This window comes from Hippocampus zosterae, chromosome 8 (assembly GCF_025434085.1).
Source record: "Hippocampus zosterae strain Florida chromosome 8, ASM2543408v3, whole genome shotgun sequence".
NCBI lineage: Eukaryota > Metazoa > Chordata > Actinopteri > Syngnathiformes > Syngnathidae > Hippocampus > Hippocampus zosterae.
In genome coordinates, this window is record NC_067458.1 from 8,606,882 (window position 1) to 8,628,872 (window position 21,991).

The 21,991-nt window shown below is 39.4% G+C and overlaps 1 protein-coding gene and 1 long non-coding RNA gene across 5 annotated transcripts in view; both read left to right on the forward strand.

Annotated features, from left to right (window-relative positions):
* The window catches only part of csnk1g2b (casein kinase 1, gamma 2b), a 35,585-nt gene that overhangs the window by 1,358 nt on the left and 12,236 nt on the right, over window positions 1–21,991 (forward strand). For all 4 annotated transcript variants that reach the window (XM_052073927.1, XM_052073929.1, XM_052073928.1 and 1 more), the window contains exons 2-3: window positions 2,372–3,110; window positions 19,686–19,755. In XM_052073927.1, coding sequence (XP_051929887.1) covers window positions 2,883–3,110; window positions 19,686–19,755 — 298 coding nt within the window. In that variant the 5' untranslated portion in view covers window positions 2,372–2,882. The remainder of the gene's footprint in view (window positions 1–2,371; window positions 3,111–19,685; window positions 19,756–21,991) is intronic.
* On the forward strand, window positions 3,119–10,357 carry LOC127606001 (uncharacterized). Its single transcript, XR_007963706.1, has 2 exons — window positions 3,119–6,551; window positions 6,660–10,357. It is a non-coding gene; the product is annotated as an uncharacterized LOC127606001 (long non-coding RNA).

The window sequence follows — 21,991 nt, forward strand, 5'->3', positions numbered from 1 at the left end:
GGATTGCTAAGATGATAAACTAATAGGTAGCGATAGCCAAAAGTCCATTCAAAAACAATCCACATATTATGAAATAGAATCAGCGATTAGAGGAAGAAGATTATGCAAAAATGTAGGTGTGGACTTCAGTCTGTTTTACCCCAATAGCATCTAAAATTTAAACTTACCCTTTCAAGCAGTTCACATATCCAGTATGCAACTACCAACATTTAGCAATTGTGATTATCTAGCATGGGAGCTCAAATGGCTTTTTGGCACTTTGTTGTAGTTGTGCTCTCATGACCATGTGGCTACCCTCTTTTCATTTCCTACAGAATGTAACACCAAACACTGCAGACATTATTGGTGATCTCATAGGCCATAGTTGGAACTATAACATAAATGGAATACCTTTTTTTGAGTATTAACTGCTCGACGAGTTTGTTGTGTGCCTTTAGCTTTTAAAACTATTTTTGTCAATATTCTGAAGTCTTACCTGTTATCGTAAACTGCTTTATTATTAGTACCTTTGTAATGTTATGAGGAAAACTTAACCGGTTTATTTTAAAGTAAGAAAAAAAGTATTTGTTTCATCAAAGCAGTTTTAAAATATTGTCTCAACTATGTAACAAGGTGCCCCAAAATGCAAGAAAATGCAAGCCTGGTTGAAATGGCCAATTCAACCATACGACAATGAAGCAATAATTTTGAATCTATCTATCTATCTATCTATCTATCTATCTATCTATCTATCTATCTATCTATCTATCTATCTATCTATCTATCTATCTATCTATCTATCTATCTATCTATCTATCTATCTATCTATCTATCTATCTATCTATCTATCTATCTATCTATCTATCTATCTATCTATCTATCTATCTATCTATCGAGAAAAAAGCATCTGTTTGGGAGAATGTTTTTGTTTTTTCATATATCACCATGAGAAAATCTGGTCAATACCTTTAAATTTGACCTAATAAAAGTACAATTTGTTTATATCGCAACATATCGCCTTGAGCCTTTCATTTGTTTGCTACCCAGGGCACCCCTTCTCAGAGTGGCTGACAAATTTCAGTTAAAAATATCCACCAATAAACTGGTACAAGCCAAAATTCCAAAGGCTTCTCATAAAGTCATCATGTCAAAATGACCAAGACGTTTCAAACTGCGCACTTGTGAGAAGGGTCGTGTGGGCCGCAGAATGGATCATATGTTTTTAGTATTTAGCTCCTTTTTCTTGACTTTATGTAATGGAGGATTTTAAACACCTGTGAATTTAAATGTTCAACTTTTTCAGTTCCTGAGTTAATTTGTTCCAGGAACATTGCTGTTGTTCCTGAGAGCTGAACATGACAGGGAGAGCCGAATTAATTTTGTGTAGTCAATGTTAAAATGTCAATTACTATTCAGTTCTGCATGATCAGCATATGTTTTCAGAGTGTTCATGGCCGTTTTGTACTAGACACTGTATCCAATATATACTTTATATTGATCCATTAAAGTGCCTTTCCGTTGGTAATAGTTGACCATTACCTGCTTTCGTTTTCTGAACCAACCTCTTAGCTTGTGCGTACATAGTGTTCAGTAGAGCTGATTTGGATGCGGGGTTTAAGTTACACTGGCAATTAAAATTGAAATTATTCCGGGTATTGACAGCTGTGTCTGAATCTGATTGATTTTTACACCACAAGCATGTTGCTTCGCGATATAAAAATTGTTAATTTTGACCATTCTCAAGGCTATTTATCATCAGTCACTGTTATCAATATGTGCTCATATTAATTAATTTAGGGAGTGTGTTTACCTTGCATCATCTAGAGCAAGGTCCTTTTAAATGAGCAGTAGTAAGGGGCAGTCATATTCCAATTTCCAAATGTATTTGACATATTTGAAGAATAAATCAGTGGCTTGTATTGTTGGCTCTTGGTGTTACAGTACTGTATATCATTGTCATTGTAGAATTGCAGTGCTAATCTCTACTTCAGTTATCTAACATCGCTAAACTGACCTTTGGGTTTTAAAACTTGAATCTGTCCTACATTGGTTAAGTAATACCAAAGATGAGTCAGTCTTTAGTTTAGACAAATGTTTGTGATATAAAACCATAGCATTGATGCAAGTGCCTTAAATAATATGTTAAAGAAAGTGTTAAAGAAGAAATAATTTTGTAACACAAAATGAATCGAGCCCATTAAGAAACTGTGCCTGCACAGTGGATTAACTAAATTGCCCCCAAAATTTTATGTACAATCAGTAACCCTGTCAAATCTGATTGGGAGCCATTTTGGGTTTGACCCTAAATTTGAGGAAGTGCAGTTATGGGACAAATTGGGAGCTCTGACATCACAAGTTATGAACTCATTCTTTTCTTTTGATTGTTTTGCAGGTACCAAAGGGACATCCAAGCAATCAGTTACCTATTCATCTCATTGCTGTTTGCTGTCAGGGTCGCTCTATGCTGTGACCCTCCAACATGGATAGCATCCACTGTGTCACTGAGGGCTGACCAAAAGGAATGAGGAACCCCAAAGGATGTTCCCAAGTGGGCTCGTGGATGCACTAGCTGGCTTTTGGGGTGCTTTTTTATGATTTGTACTGGTATGTGTCTGTCTGTGGGCACATTCTAGCACCGCCTGCCTAGTCTCCTGTCCGGACCGTATTTCTTTTTGACTGGAGCTGGAGTGAGGAAGAATCTAAGGAGACAAAACAGGAGGACGCAGCATTAGATTTAGATTCCTTCATTCGCCACCACAGTTTTAAAAGCAACACCTTTCCTCTGTCCTGTGAGATTTGTCTCCCTCCCCCCTTCCTAAAGCTTCCTCGGCCATTGTTACTGGATCTCCTATGGTTTGCATGGCTGGAGAATAACCGTGGAGAGGCCAGGGTATCACAAGCTTATGGATTTTGATAAGAGAGGGGGCAAGGGAGAGACAGAGGAAGGGAAAAAAATGTCTAAGACGGCAGGAAGCAGGACTGGACATGGGGGTCGGAGTTCTGGGACCAATTCTGGAGTTCTTATGGTTGGCCCAAACTTCCGTGTTGGTAAAAAGATTGGTTGCGGGAACTTTGGAGAGCTTCGCCTGGGAAAAAATCTCTATACCAACGAATACGTGGCGATCAAATTGGTAAGCACGCACACCCACGTAACACAGCACTGATGTGGTAGATCCACATTTGTCCGTGTTTGGGAAACCTAATCAACAATGCTCGTTTTGTGATGATCAAATAGTTAAAGCTCAATTGGATAACTGCTCAAAGGGATAATTTGGAGCATGAACAAAGCAGTGCATTGTGTTGCTCTACCCCTTTTTTTCCATTACAACCACTAGTCGTTGCAGTGCGGAGAAGCCACTGCTGTATCGGGGAATGGAGTGAAACTATTCTCATAGAACCACGACTATATGTAGCTCATGATTCCCATGTTCATCCTGAAAGAAAAGGACGCAATGTGTTTTCAGTAATCCACCAGGGTTACAGAAAGTCTTACGTTGTCACCTGTATATTTACATATATACTATATTTACAGTGTAGGGCTGCAACTATTAAATATTTTAGTATTTGGATATCCTGCTGAAAATTCTATTGAATAATCGAGTATTTGGATACAATTAAAAAAAGTAAACATTTTTTTGCTTGTTTAATAATGATTAAAAATGATGTCAGAACCAAGTCGTGATTTTGCCGGCTAAAACGGCACATTTGAGTAAACCTGGTTTGTTAAATATTGATCTATATGAACTGCAACTGTGTTAGGCTGTAACTATCAAAGTGTGCAGTCATTTTCGACTAGTAATCTGGGGCACTTGTTTTGCAGCTAGCCGCCAAGACTGGGAGCAGGCACCGCATCGTACAATGTCGGTGTAATTAGTTTTATTACAAGCATCCTTAATTTGCAATTTGAACATGATTTGTTGTGTTGATGTTGTTGGCACCAGTTTATGATGGAAACTTAAACTGGGCTCCAACTATTCACGTACCCGTCAGAAAGAGGAGTCAAGTAAGCCACCACGCTATGCAAAGTTTCAAAATAAAAGCACACTGAGAGACCCATGTCTGTATGTTACAGTATTTGGGAAGATTTTATTTTGAAGTTATCCTTATCATATTGGTGGCGTGTTACCATCATGCCTAGCAGTGCTATGGGTAGCGTACCGATCTTCCTGACCATGCACACCAAATAAACGGGTATCCAACGCAGAAAAAGATCCTCACACATTTGTTTGATTCGCATTTGAATCAGATATTATTTTTGCATTTCTGAAACAAATGCTCGAGCTACTTTTAACAATGTGATTATTGTGTGTTATTAATAATTAATGGGCTTCATTTATGTGAAGACGTAAGTGTCAATCAGATCAGATGTCGGTATTGCAAGACTTTTGTGTTTTTTAAAATAAATTTCAGTCAATGTTCATATTTGCAAATGATCGCTTTTTACACCATTCCTAGAAAATCACAATGTCCCAGCCCTGTTCGATATATTTTTAGGGACAGGCCAGCGGGCTCCTGCCACAGTTCCTGGGAGCAATCTGTTGCATTGGTGACCCTGGTCTATTATATTGATAATTGACTGACATTGGTACGCTGATATTCTGAATGCTGATTATACATTAATGAAGGCGAGGCCTAAGTCTAACCCAAGTTAAGCAGTCATTACAGGACATGTTGGAGACTTGTCGTAATTTTGTCGTCATTTCCACCACAGCTCCACCGTTCTGTGTATGATTATTCTTACATCTGTATATCCCAGGGAGGTCATTATCTCTGAACGGGCATCCACTGAAGGCTTTGTGAACCACATAGAAGGCAGAGGTTAGAAAAAGTCTGTAATTGCAGTTCTCTCCTCTGAAATCTTGCGTTGTCCTCACTGCCTCTACCCTTGCCTCTGAACCCTCCCATCTGTCCGGGTATTTTTATCTCAATGGTATTCAGCTATATCTGGGTATGGCATTAAGGCAATACTATCACTCCATGATACTTTTGCCCACTGTAACTAGTGTTCATATACGTATCATAGTAACGGGAGGTCAGCCGGTAAATGCATACATTTTTAGCATTCACTGGAGTAGAAAAACAACTAGTTGGCAAAGTTAACCCAAGTTACTGCCGGCTGTAACCTAAAAGGGCCCCCCACTCTTGAACGGTTGTCTGTCACCATGCTTATGTCCATCCCTGATCTCCATGCTGACCCCTCCCGCCCCCCAGCTCCTTTAACATATTAGCATAGGTCCACACAAAATATGCTGGTTTTACTGTATTTTGGTCCCAGCGTTGCTGGTAGACCAGCACAAGAACACAGCAAAAGCTTATTTTATTGTATATTTAAATTTAAAGTAGCACTCAGTTGGGCGCAGAGATCTCAGTGCTACTCCCTGTCAGATCAGTACCTGTCTTGGCGAGCGCTTCCTTGTAAACATGAAAAACTGACAACTCCAGTAGTGGTGACTTCTTTGCCATCCACTTATGCTGTAAATATTGCCTAACCGCGAGGGCTGGGCATTTAATTGTGATTTTGTTTTTGCCTTTTCATGTTCAATAATGTTTCATAAAAACATTATAATTGAAGACAAACAACTGATGTGCTGAACGGTGTGGCGTATTTGCAATTTCCTGATGTGGTTAAAGCACCCTGAATGCTTTGTGTTGCTTGCATAGCAAGCTTGTGATATATGGGATTCTTTGCTCCACGAGCGTGCTTTCAGCTTTTTAATGACACCCCAGTTGGAGCTTATTGTAGAACTAAACACACAATAACAAAAAAAAAATACAAGACATGATTAGTTTTAGAAAGATCGGTAGTGCTCAAGTCTATGTAAAATACAATTGACATGCTAATTGATATTAGCATCGACTTCCGGTAGTGATATTTCTTAAATTAACCACTATTCACTCAAATGCTGCTGGAACACATACAGAAAGGCAGAGGCATAGATTGTTGCTAATTTCTGAAATAAAAATGTTATAATAATAAATCTCAATCGCAACTTTCTTTTTCAACTTGTGTCTAATGTAAAGTGCATGCATGTAGTTGAATAAATTGTTTTCAATGAATAATTGTTGACTTCAAAATTTCAAAATAATTGTCATGATCTTTTTGCCCACCCCTACTAACCTCAGAGAGCGTTCAAACTAAAATGAAAGCACTTGTTTTAGGCAGCAGTGCACTTGTAGAGGATATTAGGCAGTAGTGCTCCTTGATATTTTCTTTGTCAAGCATAAGTGACTCACACATTCTAGAGGTAACCACCTACTGACTGCTCAGTTAACTTTATCATGTTTTTATCTTTTTAAAAAAATATATCATCTTCCCTGTATAGCGCTGTCCTGTAACTGATGAAATAAACCCTATCAGGTTTTGTTCATGGGCATACTTCTCACATTTGTCATAAACTAGCAACAAATTTGATAGTGGTCATAATTTACACACCTAGAGGTCCACAGAGATAATGTTATGTTATTCAGATACCTTAACGTACTCTCACTGATTTGTGTTGCATTAATTGTACCTTGTCGGCTCTTCCTCTGGGTGTCTTCAGCTACATTGAAGATGTGTTATTATGTGTTGTGTTTATTATTTTACTTTATGTTAACTGTTTTGTAAAGCGCTTTGTTACAGCTGCCGCTGTTGTGAAAGCGCTATATAAATCAGCATGTATTGTATTGTATTGTGCAAGGGCTACTTTACAATAATAACATGTCACAGTATTCACCTTGCTTTTAAATCTGAAATGTCCTGAAATTAATTTGTCCCTTTTTTTTTGTTACTCCTCACTTACTCCATCTTGCTATTCCCTTGATAAAGATATTTCCGCTGTTCTTCCATCGTGTAGATAATTGAGGCACACTATGTCAATTCATTCACTGTCAGTCCTCCCAGTTTGAAAGTATTGGTTTGTATATGCAGTAGCTCCCTGCCAATAGCAGTGAATAAGTTTAAATATTCTGTGTGTCCATAGAGATTTACAATTAAATAAACAATTCCTTGAGGTGGAGAAAATGTGTTAAGAATTTTACAAAATTACAGTAATTGCCGCCACGATGAGCACCGACCACAAATCCGGTTGGCCACTTCAACAATCAGGCGCAGGACTTGTTTCAGCCTTCAGTAGTGTGTAGTACTCTATTGACGTTTGTGCAAAAAGGCAGAAAAAAACTGATTAGGTTCATTCTGCCAACAATTTGCCAGATCTTCATTTTAGAAATCCATCAAAAATCACAAATTGAGACATATATAGTAGCAGGGGTAAATTGGATGATCCAAAAGTGTTGACTGGTTACATGGCAGTGTTGTAAAATCTCAATTAAAAAAGAGCTGGAAAACGTATTCTGAAGGAAATAAATCAGCTATTACTTTTGACCGAGAGGCCTTGGTATCAGATAGTCACTAGGTCAGTTCTTTAAGCTGAGTGCTTTTAATTAATATCATTTGTCGTAGTCTATCGAATGTTAGATACCAGGCTTTGAAGTATAACTTTGTTCAGTATCCTGCATCAGAGCCTTAATATCCAGCAACTTTCTTTGCCTCTTACACATAACCAACGAATGAATGATATTGGCACAAATGTGGATGCTATTGCATAGTGACAGGTCATCCCCCAATCAGATACTTTGTCCCTCCATCTTGAGCAGCAAACAGAAAAAAAGGAACAAGCATGGATTTACCAGACACTGTAAAAGGGCCTAGTGTTGAAGACTGAGTTACATTATAAAACGGAGGGCTACAGTTGAGTTGCCACTGTAAGCTTTCATCCGGCCTCCTTTTCTGACACCAGCTGTGCAGGCAGGAAGGTGATAGCTGTGTCGCTGTATATGACATGACATATCAACCATATCATATCAACACTACATAGTGTCACCTGTCAAATTTAAGAAAGCTTGCTTACATACACAATGCAGTACTGAAAAGTGATTTTCTGACAGAGAAGTTATTTTATTTCTTCATCTCTTGTGATCCTAAATACTTACGGAAATTATGCATTTTAGTACCCCCCACCCCCCATTCCATTCCCATTGGATGGAAGTGACTATTGTTGGTCAACCAATCAAGAGCGAGGACCCATATATGGCTTCCCTACTGTTGTGCCATTACAATAAATGCCTCATTAGAAAGGTGCTGAAAACTGATAATGGTGGGTGTCAGTTATATGTGACATTGAGAACAACAATTAAAAAAAGTGGACTAAACTGTAATGATTCATGAAATCAGCTATTCCTGGCAGATCACGTGAGCTGCCTGTATGTACCTAAGACAACCCAAGCATGACTGAATGACCTCATTTACCACATTATAGAATAACTGAGAAATAGAGGAAGCCTTTCTGAGCCTGTGTTAATGTTGAAATGAAAAGCAAGCGACAAGTGGAAACTGCTGTGCTCTGAAAGGTTGTCTTTGTTAGCAGGCCTGGTTGACACACAGTGGGTAAGTTTGTAGTTTAGCTGGATGGCTTCTTACACTGACTGAAAGCCTGTGAGACGGTGACAGGACTGTATAGCCATTTATGTACTGACTTTACTCACAGGGAGATCCTGGTCTCTTAAAGAAAACACCAACATGTAACGTCTGCTGTCATGTAGAAGCCACTGCACAATGATATATATTTAAATGTGGTTGGATATTGGTGAAAAACAAGAACAGAGAAAATAACCATCTATGTGCCGTTTTATTTAAGTGTTACAGATTTGATGTATGTACCTCTATTTTCCGAACCGCTTATCCTCACAGGGTTGTGCGCGTGCTGGAGCCGATCCCAGCTGCCTTTGGGCAGTAGGTGGGGTATATCCTGAACTGGTTGCTAGGCAGTCGCAGGGCACAAATACACAAAAAACCATTCACGCTCACAATCACACAGAGCGTCTTTACTTAACCACCGTACATGATTTTGGAATATGGGAGGCAACTGAAATACCCGGAGAACACCCACACGACTATGGGGAGAGCATGCAAACTCCACGCTCGAGTCAAGTCATTTTATGTTAACTGTTCTGTTGATGGTGGTGAGGACACCCGCAGCAGCTCCTCTCTCTCCTGTGGTTGAGAGGAAAGAAATTTCATCTGTGCTGTATGTTGCACATCGAGCATATTTGTCAATAAAGATGACTTGAACTTGAACTTGAACCCACTGTGCCGCCCAAGTTAGATATATAGCTACAAATTTTATTCGGTTATGTGTGAGTATACAGAGATGGGAGCCCATATCTATTTCAATAAGTCAATTGTGTATGCTATATTAGTGCACCACACACAAAGTGAAATATTTATGTGACCTGGTACCAAGCGCTGCGTGGACCAGTACCTGGCAGCGGACCTGTGGTTTGCGACCACGTTTAATTCATTGATTCAATACGAAGGCCTATCCAAAAATATCTTGCCTAACTTTTGCTAATTGTTTCCTGGGTCATGGTTCTGAGATGGATTGAGGCATTTTATCCAATTCTTCCGTATGGCTCCCACAGAAGCATTATAAACAGCTCCTGTTTCAGTCCAGCTCAGCAACTTACATCAGCCTGCCATGAGGCACTTGTCGCAGAATTGTAAAGGCATAAAAGCTCTATCAGCATGTTTGCGACAATTTAAAGTGACATTTTGACAATTGAAGGTCTTTTTTTTTATTTTGCGTAAGCTCTCTTGAGAGCACACTAGCAAGATTGAATGAATAAATGCTGTCATGTAAAAGCCTACTTTTAGTCAACTAGCTAATCCGCCAATGAATCAGTAGCTAGCAGCATCATACTGTGCTTACATTGACATATTGCTTTGACAGTGATTTAGTTGAAGGCAATAAATCTGGAGAGAAATCTTCGGGACTTGTGAGCCACAGAGATAAGTGTTAGTGTTTTCAAAATAGAAGAATGATTGTTGAAAAATATCAACAAATGGTGGAAATATTATTTAAAGCTCAATGTTGTGTTTTCATGGCAATATTTATGACCAAGACCCCGCATCATGAGTGTACAAAAAGGTCACTAAGCCAAATGCACCATTGGTTTAAATTTTTTACACTTAGATAATCTGTACTGTATGTATGGAGTGCAGACACGTGACAGTTTTAGGAGCACGAATAATCATTTCAATTCAGCCATCTCCACATAACATTATACTCTAACATACAATAACTCTAATTTATGGTTATCATCAAATTTTGAATTGACTCAACAGTTAATACATTAATGCCTGTGTGAGAACAATTGTGTAATTCTGTGAACTGCAAAATGAATCTTATTTACAGCTACTCCACTATATTCTTCCTGATGCGATTTTTTTATTTTTATTTTTGTCTGTATTTTGAGCAAATACAGTATAAAGTGGAACCCTGCATGCTCGCAGTTCGGCACCCGCAGATACACCTGTTTGCTGATCTCCCCTTGTTTTTTTTTTACATTTTGGGGCACCGAAAAAGCACATTCAAGCTTTATTCACGTTTTTTGCACAATTGCAGAATTCCAATGCATTTCACTGGGCATCAATTATATGCAGATCGTAACTATTTGCAATCTGAAGCTCTTATGATTTAATGAAATAAAATTTTACATATTTTTTTCATTAATAACTCTACTTAGTGTAAATAATCAATGTATCTTCTTCAAAGCCAATTTTCCTATCACTGATATTTCTCTAATGCCGTTTCAATGTAGCAGACTTAAACTTTGGGTTTTCACTGCCTGACAATGGGACAGTGGTCAATTTTAATTCTGGGTTAGCTTAAGTAAGTTTTAATTGGCCTATGTTACAGCTGTTTCTGTTGTTAAAGGGCTACATAAATAAAGGTTTATATATTTGATAAACGGAGCCACACGAACATCTACAACAAAAACAATTCTAGTTTAGCTCGGCTGTGGCCCGAATCTGTAGAGGTAGTTCTTGACTGTGTGTGTTAAATCTGAAATGAAACAAGAGACACACTATACACAGTTCAGCTGTTGTTCTATGACACCACTCTCGCCAGAACACCCTCTCCCAACTGTAGAAGACACTCCTCTTGTCAGGAAAACCTGCCCCACTGGAACAAAGCGCATTCATGCATTACTCGGGCCTCTTCATCTGTTTGACCTGTCCCGTCATCCGATCATTTGTCCTAAGTGTGTTAAGGCTTCTGATTGAAGATTCACTTTTTTCAGATCTGTGTAATTCTACACAGTTGAGTCACAGATCAAGATGCATATTGTGAAATGGTTTATTGGAAGTCTTGCAAAGGTCAGTCTTTTCTGGCGCTAATACATAGTCGCGTCACACGTTGGCATATGTTCACAAGTCACACTGGCTTTTCTGTTGATAAATGCCTAAGACATAATGCTGGAGCATTAACTAGGCCAGGGATGGGCATGGAATAGGATGGCAGCCACGTGGCCTGCGACCACAATGTAAGTGGACCCGTGGTTAATTTACAGCCCAAAATACTTTTTTGGGTGTGAGGGAACATATTTCCTCTATTACAGTGGACCTCAAAAACTTGTCTGGCCACCATTTGTCTACTCTAAACACAGCCAATCTCAATCGACAACATGGCAAAGGAAGTGCAAAAGTATGACTGAAGTAATCAAAGTGTCTATATTTTTAAGTTTGAGAATCTATCTTAGTTGTGTCAGGGGTATTGACAGCTCAAAACAGTATCGATCCCCAATGACACAACAGCAGGTGTAATGGTCTTCTCGTCACAGCACGCTGTGCTGTTTTTGTTGTCTTCGTGTGCATTTTGACTTGGAAACTTGTGTACTTGTTGGGCAAATTGCACTTGATGGCCAATTCCAGCCAATTCACTCGTTTGATTCAGATGACGAGCACGTATTTGCAAATAGGTATGGGCCGATAACCGGTTTGAAAAGTCAAGGTTTCAATCATCGCGAATACTCTCTGTTAAGGAGTTCTTTGCTTTTTTTGAGGGAGACGTCTAAGCCGTGCGAATTGCTGCCCTTATATTTTAGTTGTGTGTGTTTCAACGCACTGCATGTTTGCACTGTGGTTGAGAGAGGACAGTAATTTCATCCGTGCTGTATGTTACACATAGAGCATATTTGACAATAAAGCTTGACTCGACTTGACTTGACTTATGACGGGCTGCTTGCAGAGTCTCCAATTCAGTCTTTTTTTCTCCTCATGAATAGCTATGCATGGAGGAGTAGAGGGGGTAGTGGAGGGAGGTTCGACGAAAGAAAACCTGGTGCCTTTGCGTTGTTCTTTAAAAAAAATGTTCATGTGGAGGTGCCAGTGTGTCCCCAGGACAACATGAGTTACGCACGGGTCTGTTCTAAAAATAGTTCACCCATGATGGGACACAGTGGCTTGTTAAGAATTAAGCGGAAGAATATTAACTTTTATTTAAATTTAACATGGTACATTTTAGTAGTAGAAGAAACACCAGGAATAGTTATTTAACAATTTATGTAAAGGTAGTAGATTTTACATAATCTGAATTTTTGGGGCCGATCAGTGAGTTTAAATAAATTCATCACAAGATGGAGCAATATGTCTACAGTGAAACTCCTCTACAACGACATGTGTACAGCAAGAAATTTTTCACAACAGGGATTTTTTTACTATAGCAAATCAGAACACACACACACGCACATACACACACATTTTTTGGTTATGTTGTAAAGCAACATTCAAATTTTCTATCCATTTGTGAAAAAATAATTGATAGAAAATTAAGTATTGATTTGTTAATTTTTATCTGATTTAAATTGGAATTTAAATCAAAGATTTTTGAAATCAATCCTAATCCCAAAGACACTTCATACTGTACAATACTGTACTGTATAGCTAATGTACATTTGTGCACAAAGAGGAAAAAAAGGGAAAGAAATTGCGAAATTTACGATTAGCTTTCGCTTTCACTTACATCAATTTCTTGGATAATGTCTTTTATTTTGCTTCCTCCCTCTTTCATTTTGATCACTTTTACCCTCTCTTCCAGCGTCAGTGCTGTTCTCGTCTTAGCTGCTTGGCATCCAAAGGTCCGTTTTGTAGCCATTTTAGCAATGCAACGAAACTTCCTGGACTACTGCGCATGTGTAAACCAGTGTCTTGTTTGCTGTTCCAGTTTCGTTGCGAAGCAGCCGTGGTCGCTGTTGGCTGAGGTTGGATTTGACTTTTGCGGAAGCCTTGTTTTCGTTGTAGTAAATCTCCTCGCGAGGCAAGAGCAGAGAAAACGATTTTGTATAACGGAACAGGGGGATTTTTTGTTGTAGGGGGAGCAGAAAAGTGGGAATGGCTTTCATGCATGAACATTTTTTTCACACCGGGGGTATTTTCGCCGATGTAGGTTTCGTTATAGAGGAGTTTCACTGTATTTAAATAACATGTTCATTTTCTGTTTATACAAGCCCGATTTCAAAGAAGTTGGGATATTGTGTTCAACATAAATAAAAACCGAAAACAATGATTTACAAATCATGTTCAACCTATATTTAATTGATTACGCTATAAGGACCAAGTGTTTAATGTTCAAACTGATACACTTTATTGTTTTTAACAAATCAATTTTATGGCTGCAACATTCCCAGGAATTTGGGACAGGTGGCAAAAAAGAAAAGTTGAGGAATGCTCATCAAACATCTGTTTGAAACATCCCACTGGTGAACGGGGTCACTGGGAAAAGGTGGGTGCCATGATTGGGTATAAAAGGAGCTTCTTCCCTATAGTGTTCAGTCATTCGCAAGCATGTTGTTTAACAGTTTTTGCTATGCACCAATAAAGGAGATTTGAGGAGGGCGTTGGGGGGGCGGGGGGCCTTATGAGCCAGTAAGCTGATATGTGGTTGAATTGTACGCCTAGTTACAGCGATCAGTTCTCGGCTTTTGCTGCAGTGATTGAGCAAATATCAACTATAGCCTGGATGACATCATATGAAGAGTTGTTTAATCCTCGGAAGGTGATTGTTGGTTTTCTATCCAGAAAAGTGTATGCGAGACTGCCACGGTTAAAATTCTGGAAGTGCTCCATAATCTCTGATGACATAATCATGTTTATTCTAAGCGGGATCCTTGAAATGGTGTTCAATGTGTTGTTGAACACATCATACCAGAGCTGTTGTACAAGTGATGATCCTTCTAGAGCAATATTCGTTGCCATGTATGTTACCAATGAATCAGGAAGCCTTTTAACTATGAATAAGGAACCGATGTTAGTCAGCTGTTTCTTGTTTTCTGTATGGGCATGTTGCTTCACTTTTTGGTTTGACTTGGCTCCTAATCAAAGGCAGTAGCGGCAGAAGTGTGGTGGACTGCACTTTTTAAAGTTGCTTGTCATCCATCCATCCATCCAACTGGAATCTGCCTGTGTCCCACGACTCCTCGGGCGTATCATAGAGCCAAAACATGCTGGTGTTTCAGTGGAAGTTGTCACGCCAAAAACACACACATGTAGTTTGAATGAAGATCCTGTGGTGTGGAACAGCTGAGGTGGAGAGGTTAGTGCAGCAGCAGGTCAGACAGGGAAGGGCCCTTCTGGCCTTTTGGTCAGCTGCCGTGGACGCAGGCCAACATTCATGGTGAACGACTGCTCTCTTAATTACCACACCATAGGGTAACCAAAGCACAGTGTATAGGGTTTGTTTAAGGGAGATTCCACCAAATTGCGTCAGTAAATGCAGAATACAATTCATTTAGGAATCAGCTAAAATTTCTAGTTGATTAATAAATTGATGTATATCATAGCAGTCTCTTGGCATGGCACCAAAATAAAGCCCAATTGGGCTTTGTAAAAGATTGGGATGACATCAGAGCAATTTGGATGCTTTGCTTCTGACATCATTACCACATAATTTTAGCGTTTGCACTGAAGTAAGTCATAACTTACTGATCTCTAGTGAACAAAACATATTTTTGTGGGAATGGTGATGTGGCATTGCCAGAAAATGTCTAAGCATCCAGTCATTGATTTCACCATATTCTGGTCACAAATCCCAGGGGGCATATTTATTTGCCAAGAAATGCTACGATGTGGTGTTGGGTGATAATGTGATTACGGAAGAAAAAAAATGTATTTTGATTGATATTGAAATTATGATTAATAGAAACAATTATTCACAGATTTCAAAAGGTAATTAAAGTCGAACCTCGGTTTTTGACAATAATCCGTTCCAGAAGGCTGTTCAAAAAGTGGTATGTTCGAAATCCGAAGCTATTTTATTAGCCCATGATTAGGGGCTAATACACTAAGCAGAAATAACATAAAAACAGCCAGGTTTGCGTAAATCACAACACACATGTCTGCTCACAATGAACGCTACACGAGGAAGCGTCACTTCCTCGTGTAAGGAAGCCGAGAGGACTCAAGTGGCGTATTCGGGTTTACTCAGTGTGGTCGAAAACCGGCATTTGATTGTTATCCGAGGCGTAAAAATCTTGAATTTTCTGCTCTAAATCCGATTTGGTCGACAACAGAGATGTTAAAAAAACGAGGTTTGACTGTATTTGTTATTGTTACTGTTTTTGCATTGGGATTTTTTTTTAACAAACCCACAATATTCTTTTTAAAAAAAGTTATTTTTAACATTCGGTATAGATTTTCCACAAAAAACAAGGAGAAGCCAGGAGGTACAAAAATCCTGGAAAAAAAACACAAAAATATTAAAAATATTGGCAGGGAGGGGGGAGGACATGACAATGCGGGATTAACTGTACCAAAACTCATACAGACACAACCTCATGTCCATTCATCCCTGTACGTTGAACATGATTTCTTGAACACGGCCATTCTTTTTGTCAAGTACAAAATGACTTTGTAAATATCATGTGAAAATCAACTGTTGCATTTTCATTTTCCTGCAGCCGCACCTATGCTGCATTGCATCTTGTGCACCCAATCAAACCCTGAATAATAATCTCCTTTATGTCTTCATTGTGTTTATTTTATTCTCTTCTTTATTTTCACAAGTCTTGTCATTTATTTGGGCTAACCTGGCTCCTCTGGTCCCATATCAGTTCTCCCTTGGATAGTTGAATTTTGAGGCAAGTAAAATTCCTTGAATCGGTGAAAAGTCAAGGAAGAAAATGTTGCTTTGAGTATTGTAATCGCCTGTCGGTATGTGAGTTTACAACATCTGTGTATGAATATTGGTGATTTTAAGTCGCTCCCAACGTCAATGCTACTTTTCTGTGAGCATGTCAATGAGATTTTACATTGACTTTAGTAGTGTGAATGTCATACATCGAGAAGTGGTTGAGCTGGTGACACAAGTTCCTGGATGGGTCACTTGTGTACTAATGAGCATATACTAGCACCAATGCTACTCAGCGTTATTTATTTATTTTTTTAAAGAGGGATCAAAATTAAATGACAAACCAGTTCCATTTGTCTTCAAATCACTTGTGTATCTCTGCTATGTGAGAGCAAGGCCCTCATTTCATTTCCTTTCATTCTGTGATCAGATCACAAATGTGATATTTACAAGTGCTGAGAAAAATCCTTGTCAAATGCAAAGTTGTTACATCAGACCGTCAGAGCTTGGCTCTGGTCATTTACTCAGTCATAGCTTAGTCCATCTGCTGGAAATAGAGATGACTCTTAAGTAGGCTACATAAAGCTGCCATAAGCCTCTGTTTCCTATTGTAAGCTGTTTTAAATGGTTCTGCAGTGAAGTGCCATCTGGTTTGACCCATCATTTATATATTTGTTGTCAATGTTCATGGGTGGTGGTGGGGAGGGGTTGTTCACACTCGCAGAGCAGTTGCTAGGTTTGCCTCTCAGGCTCGTCACGTTTTCAGCCCATAACCTTGCACTTTTCTGCATTACTCATTCTGCCTGCTCTGGTCACAGTTTCTGTTGTCCCTTTTGGGACTCTTATGCATGGACAAAAAGCCTATGTGGGAGCCAGTCTGATGTCTATCAGACCAACCACTAATTTTGTCGATTTCGGTTTTCCCCAGAAGTTTGTTTGTTTGTGTTTTTTTATGTTTCAGGTATTAGATTGAAATATTTATTTGACGTACACCTAAAATACAAATTGGGGAAACGGTTTGAACAGGCAGGAGCAAACAGTCATTCTTAACTGCTTTGAGCAAGGCTTACTTGCTTGGTATGCTGATGTTGGCTAAGCAAAATAAGAGAAAATGTTCCTGATTTGATGAGGGCATAACGAAATCAGTCAGAGCTTAATAGCCTCCAGTTTTCCTTCAATTTCCATGAAATCAGAAATACATGGCAAGGCAAAGCAGTTTTATTCATACAGCACATTTCATACACGAGACAACTCAATGTGCTTCACACAAGCAAAGTAATACTTTATTCTTTTAGGAAGACATTTCTTAATCATTTGTCTGCAGAACAAGAGGCCTTGTTTGTCAAAAGAGAAGAAACAAGCGTGTATAAACAACCTGCAGTCATCCCTAAAGTCTTCATGCTGTCTACTGCGTGTAAAGATTTGTTGGTGCATTAGCATAATGAAGCTGGTACCGAACAGCAGCCATACAGGATACAAAGACACTTGGAGAATTTTGGAGCTGTTTGTCTTATCTTTCTAAACCACTGATGTCACACTTTCGATTAGAGACATTGTTTTGAACTTCATGTAACTTGTTTAAAATGTTTAAATAAAATCCTAAAAGTAATTGTAACTACTGTGCGAAATAGGCGACTGACTTCCATCTTGAAAAATGTTGACATCTATCTGCGCTTGTCACATTGCTTGTTTTCATTCATGTAATGCCGTCTGTAATTGGTGGAGCAAAATAGATCACATTATATGTAAACACCAGAGCTCTTCCGTCAGAATGATTTCAATCGTATTGACAGAAAAGACTCCACGTAAACACGTACACAGTTACTGCAGTGTAGAATGTGTGTATGGAAGTGCTGAAGGATTTCAGGAAAAGATTGTGATTTTCATTCGACTTACGATTTTGTTTTTTTGTTCCATTACAATCATGCGTCATGGCAATACAGGGTGATGTGGCTTTATTTTCAAGCCAAGTCAGCTTTATTTTCAAATATGCTCTATGTGCAACATACAACACAGATTAAATTTCTTTCCTCGCAACCACAGTGCAAACATGCAGTGAAAGATACTGAAATGCAGGGAGAGAGAGGAGCCGCTGTGATTATCATATTTATTTACATAACGCTTTCACAACAGCTGTAACAAAGCGCTTTACAGAACAGTTAACATTTGTTCATAACATACAAACATGACATTCATGTAATGGTATAAATTGAGCCATCCATCCATTTTCCGAACCACTTAATCCTCACTAGTTTCGCGGGGGGTTCTGGAGCCTATCCCAGCCGTCTTCGGGCTGTAGGCGGGGGACACCCTGAACCGGTTGCCAGCCAATCGCAGGGCACACAGAGATGAACAACCATGCGTGCTCACACTCACACCTAGGGACAATTTAGTGTGTTCAATCAGCCTGCCATGCATGTTTTTGGAACGTGGGAAAAAAACGGAGCACCTGCGATTCCAGAATAGCAAAATTTTTGTAATTATAAGTATTTAATAAGTAAGTACAATAATAATCATTGTAATCATTATTAATAATAATCAGAAAAAGTACGTAAGTCACAAATTATGCTTCCTTGTCCAAGAATACTTAAAAAAATTACATATATTTGTTATTTAAATGTTTTATACCGTGTAATGTCTGTACCGTATGTTGGGTACCGCAACTGTGGCACAGCTAATAAAGTCATAGAAAATGAGTTAATTTGAGTAAGTTTGTTCTGTCACTCGTGTTTGTCTATAATACCCTTGTCATCTTGCTTGATGGGGTTAATCAGATTACCTTTTTAAATTGTAAAGCGGGGCAGCCCGGTAGTCCAGTGGTTAGCACGTCGACTTCACAGTGCAGAGGTACCGGGTTCAATTCCACCTCCGGCTTCCCTGTGTGGAGTTTGCATGTTCTCCCCGGGCCTGCGTGGGTTTTCTCCGGGTACTCCGCTTTCCTCCCACATTCCAAAAACATGCGTGGCAAGCTGATTGAACTCTCTAAAATTGTCCCTCGGTGTGAATGAGAGCGTGGATGGTTGTTTGTTTCTGTGTGCCCTGGGATTGGCTGGCAACCTAAGCGGTTCGGACAATGGATGGATGGAAGATGTAAAGCTTTATTGCACATATTGTCTTTCGTTAGTAACGAAAATACCAGCACATATTGTCTTCCGTTACTAACGTTACTAACGAAAGACAATATGTGCTGCTATTTTGTTTGTAAGCCAAGCCGTCACAAAAACCCGCTGCTCGCCAGCCTGAGCTGCTCTTTATCCTCTCACGATGACAAATTCAAACTCAAAAGGCAATTTTTAACGATTAGAACAAAAAACGCTTTTCTTTATGTCATAGGTGTCAAACTCACATTGTAGTTACGGTTTCCCTTGGAGGGCCGTTATGACCACCTCCACATATTACATACACAGCGAACAAAAAATAGATGGATAACAACTTTTGACATCAGAAGTTAAGAATAATTGATTGTTCAAACATTTTGATTATTAAATTATATATGACAATTTGAAATTTTGATTCAGACTTCAGCGAGCATCTTGGAAGTTGACGTGCTTGAATTGCTTTCGCGGGCCACATAAAATGATATGGCGGGCCAGATATGGCCCCCGGGCCTTGACTTTGACACTTGGGCCTTAAGTTATGCTTGTCAGCCACATATCTTGTTGCAAATATTTACTTCTTAATCATTTTAATTCAAAGTGATCTTTTTTGTTCGTTGTTATGCTATGCCATGTTTCACTCACAATTTTTTTTTTTCCCTTGCAGGAGCCTATTAAATCCAGGGCACCGCAGCTCCATTTGGAGTATAGATTTTACAAACAGTTGGGAAATTCAGGTAAGAAAAAAAAAATACTGTATATGCCATATGTTGCTCTGGAACACTGTATTAGCTTTTACTTTATTAGCCAACCCCTCAGTGACCGTGACACGTTTTTTGGGGGTCATATTTATTGACGTGCTAGTTTCCTTGGTCCTTGTGTCGGAGCAAAAGTTCAGAAAGGGGGTGGGGCACAAGGGCAGTCCTTCACTATTTATAGATGGCTGTCTACTATGTAGGTCATTATGGTGTGTTTACACCGATGACTTCCTTAGTCGGTATCCTCTGTTTTCCAGATTGAGCTGCAAGCATAGATTACAGGAGAAAACACAATTATGCAATGCTTATTATAATGCATGTCCCACTTTTCCTTGGGTCTGCTCTTTGACTCGTATCGTCATGGATTATATTAAGATACAACATGATTAATACCCACTCATAGAGTGATGGCTTTTTCCTCTGTTGTTTAGTGGTTGTTAGTTGTGGTCTTTTATGAAAGAAACAGATGACTGGATATGCCATAGGAGGCCTCAAGAACTTTAGCTTTGATGCTGCAGAAGTGTTTCTGATTACATACGGTCCCTTCCAAAATGTGGGGAATGGCACGGTCAATTCCATTGTTTTTGTTGTGTACTGTAGACATTTAGTTTTTACATCAAAAGATGTATATGAAACAAATGGTCAAAAGTCCGGCTTTTATTTCATTGTATTTACTAGGTATGGATGAGTACCAATACCAGGTGTCGGGCCGGTACCCGACCTTGTTTCAAGGTATCGGTACTTGTGCATTTGGCTGTTTTATGATCAGATGCCATTTGTATGCCATATGTATATTTAGATTTATTTGAATGCTTTATAGTAATTGACCTGGATGTCACTATTTTACATACAACCGGAAGTCACGCACACACTGTTTGATTTTATTGGGGGTGGGGGGGGGGGTGGGGGGGGGGTCTGTCGCTGTCTGGGTTTGGACTGGACACTCGGATTCTGGCCCGTGTTGTAGTTCTCAACAGTAAGTCTCATTCTAGTCTTATTTTTTTTTTTATTTTAAATGATTGATGCTATTTCCAGCTCAGCGGAGTGGTATGACTATACAGGCCTCTACTGCAGACTCTTTAAATTCTTGTTTGTTTCTCTGGGTTTCCCTCTTCAGTGCCCTGTTTAGGAGGTGAAATGCATGCTCTATTGGGTTATGGTCCAATGATTCACTTGGCCAGTCTAATGCCTTCCACTTACCTTCCCCCCCGGATCAAGTCCTTTATTGTGTGCGTTGGATCATTGCCTTGATGAAGCTTCTCAATATGAATTTGGTTGCATTTTTTGATAAATTGCCAGACAAAATGCTGCTACCATAATAAAAGACGAGTGAACCCGTTCCAGAAGAAGCCATGCAAGCCCAAATCATAACATGACCTCCACCGTGCTTTACAGATGAGCTTGTGTGTTTTGGATCATGAGCAGATCTTTTCTTTCTCCATACTTTGGCTCGTTCATCACTTTGGTAGAGGTTCGTCTTGTTCTCATCAGCCTCATCACTTCCCCTAGTGGCTCACTCCTATATTTCTTTGCAAAATACAGTCTGTCCTTTCGATTCTTTTTGCTGATAAATGGTTTGCATCTTGTGGGATAGTCTTGCCTCAGCCCGAACAAGACATGCCATTGATCTTCTTTCAATCTCGGGAGGACATCTCCTGAGCATTTGGGCTAATGGAAGTCACTTATCTTGGTCCTCTTCCTCTCTTCATAGTCTAAATGTTTAATATGCATTCACTCCCTTCAGCTCTTCTCCCTGGCCATCTCCTCTATTCCCAATCGCTCTCATCTCTGACCCTCAACTCTGACATTTCACTGTGCAGCAACATTGTGTTCAACTACCGTGATGCAGCTTGATAAGGCCTTCAGTAGATACAATAGGTGGAATTGTGTCCAATTATGGTAACGGGGGCAGAGCACCACTGACGATTGGTTTGGCTCGAAACCCAGCCTGTTCTTCACAACTCAAAAGAGATAAAAGTGTGTACTGTTGAAGTGTAGCACATGGGAGAATTGCACTACTGTTTATTTTACTCTTCATGAAATCTTGATAAGGCAGAGAAACCTTTTCCCTATTACTTTTATGACGCGATGCATTTTAAAAAGTGATTGCGGCACACAACCATTTAGCTGCTCACATTCACCAGCTTAGTGTTCATTCACTCATTTTCCTTTTGTGATGGCCATGCTTTCCATTAACCTCTTGTGTCATGGGCTT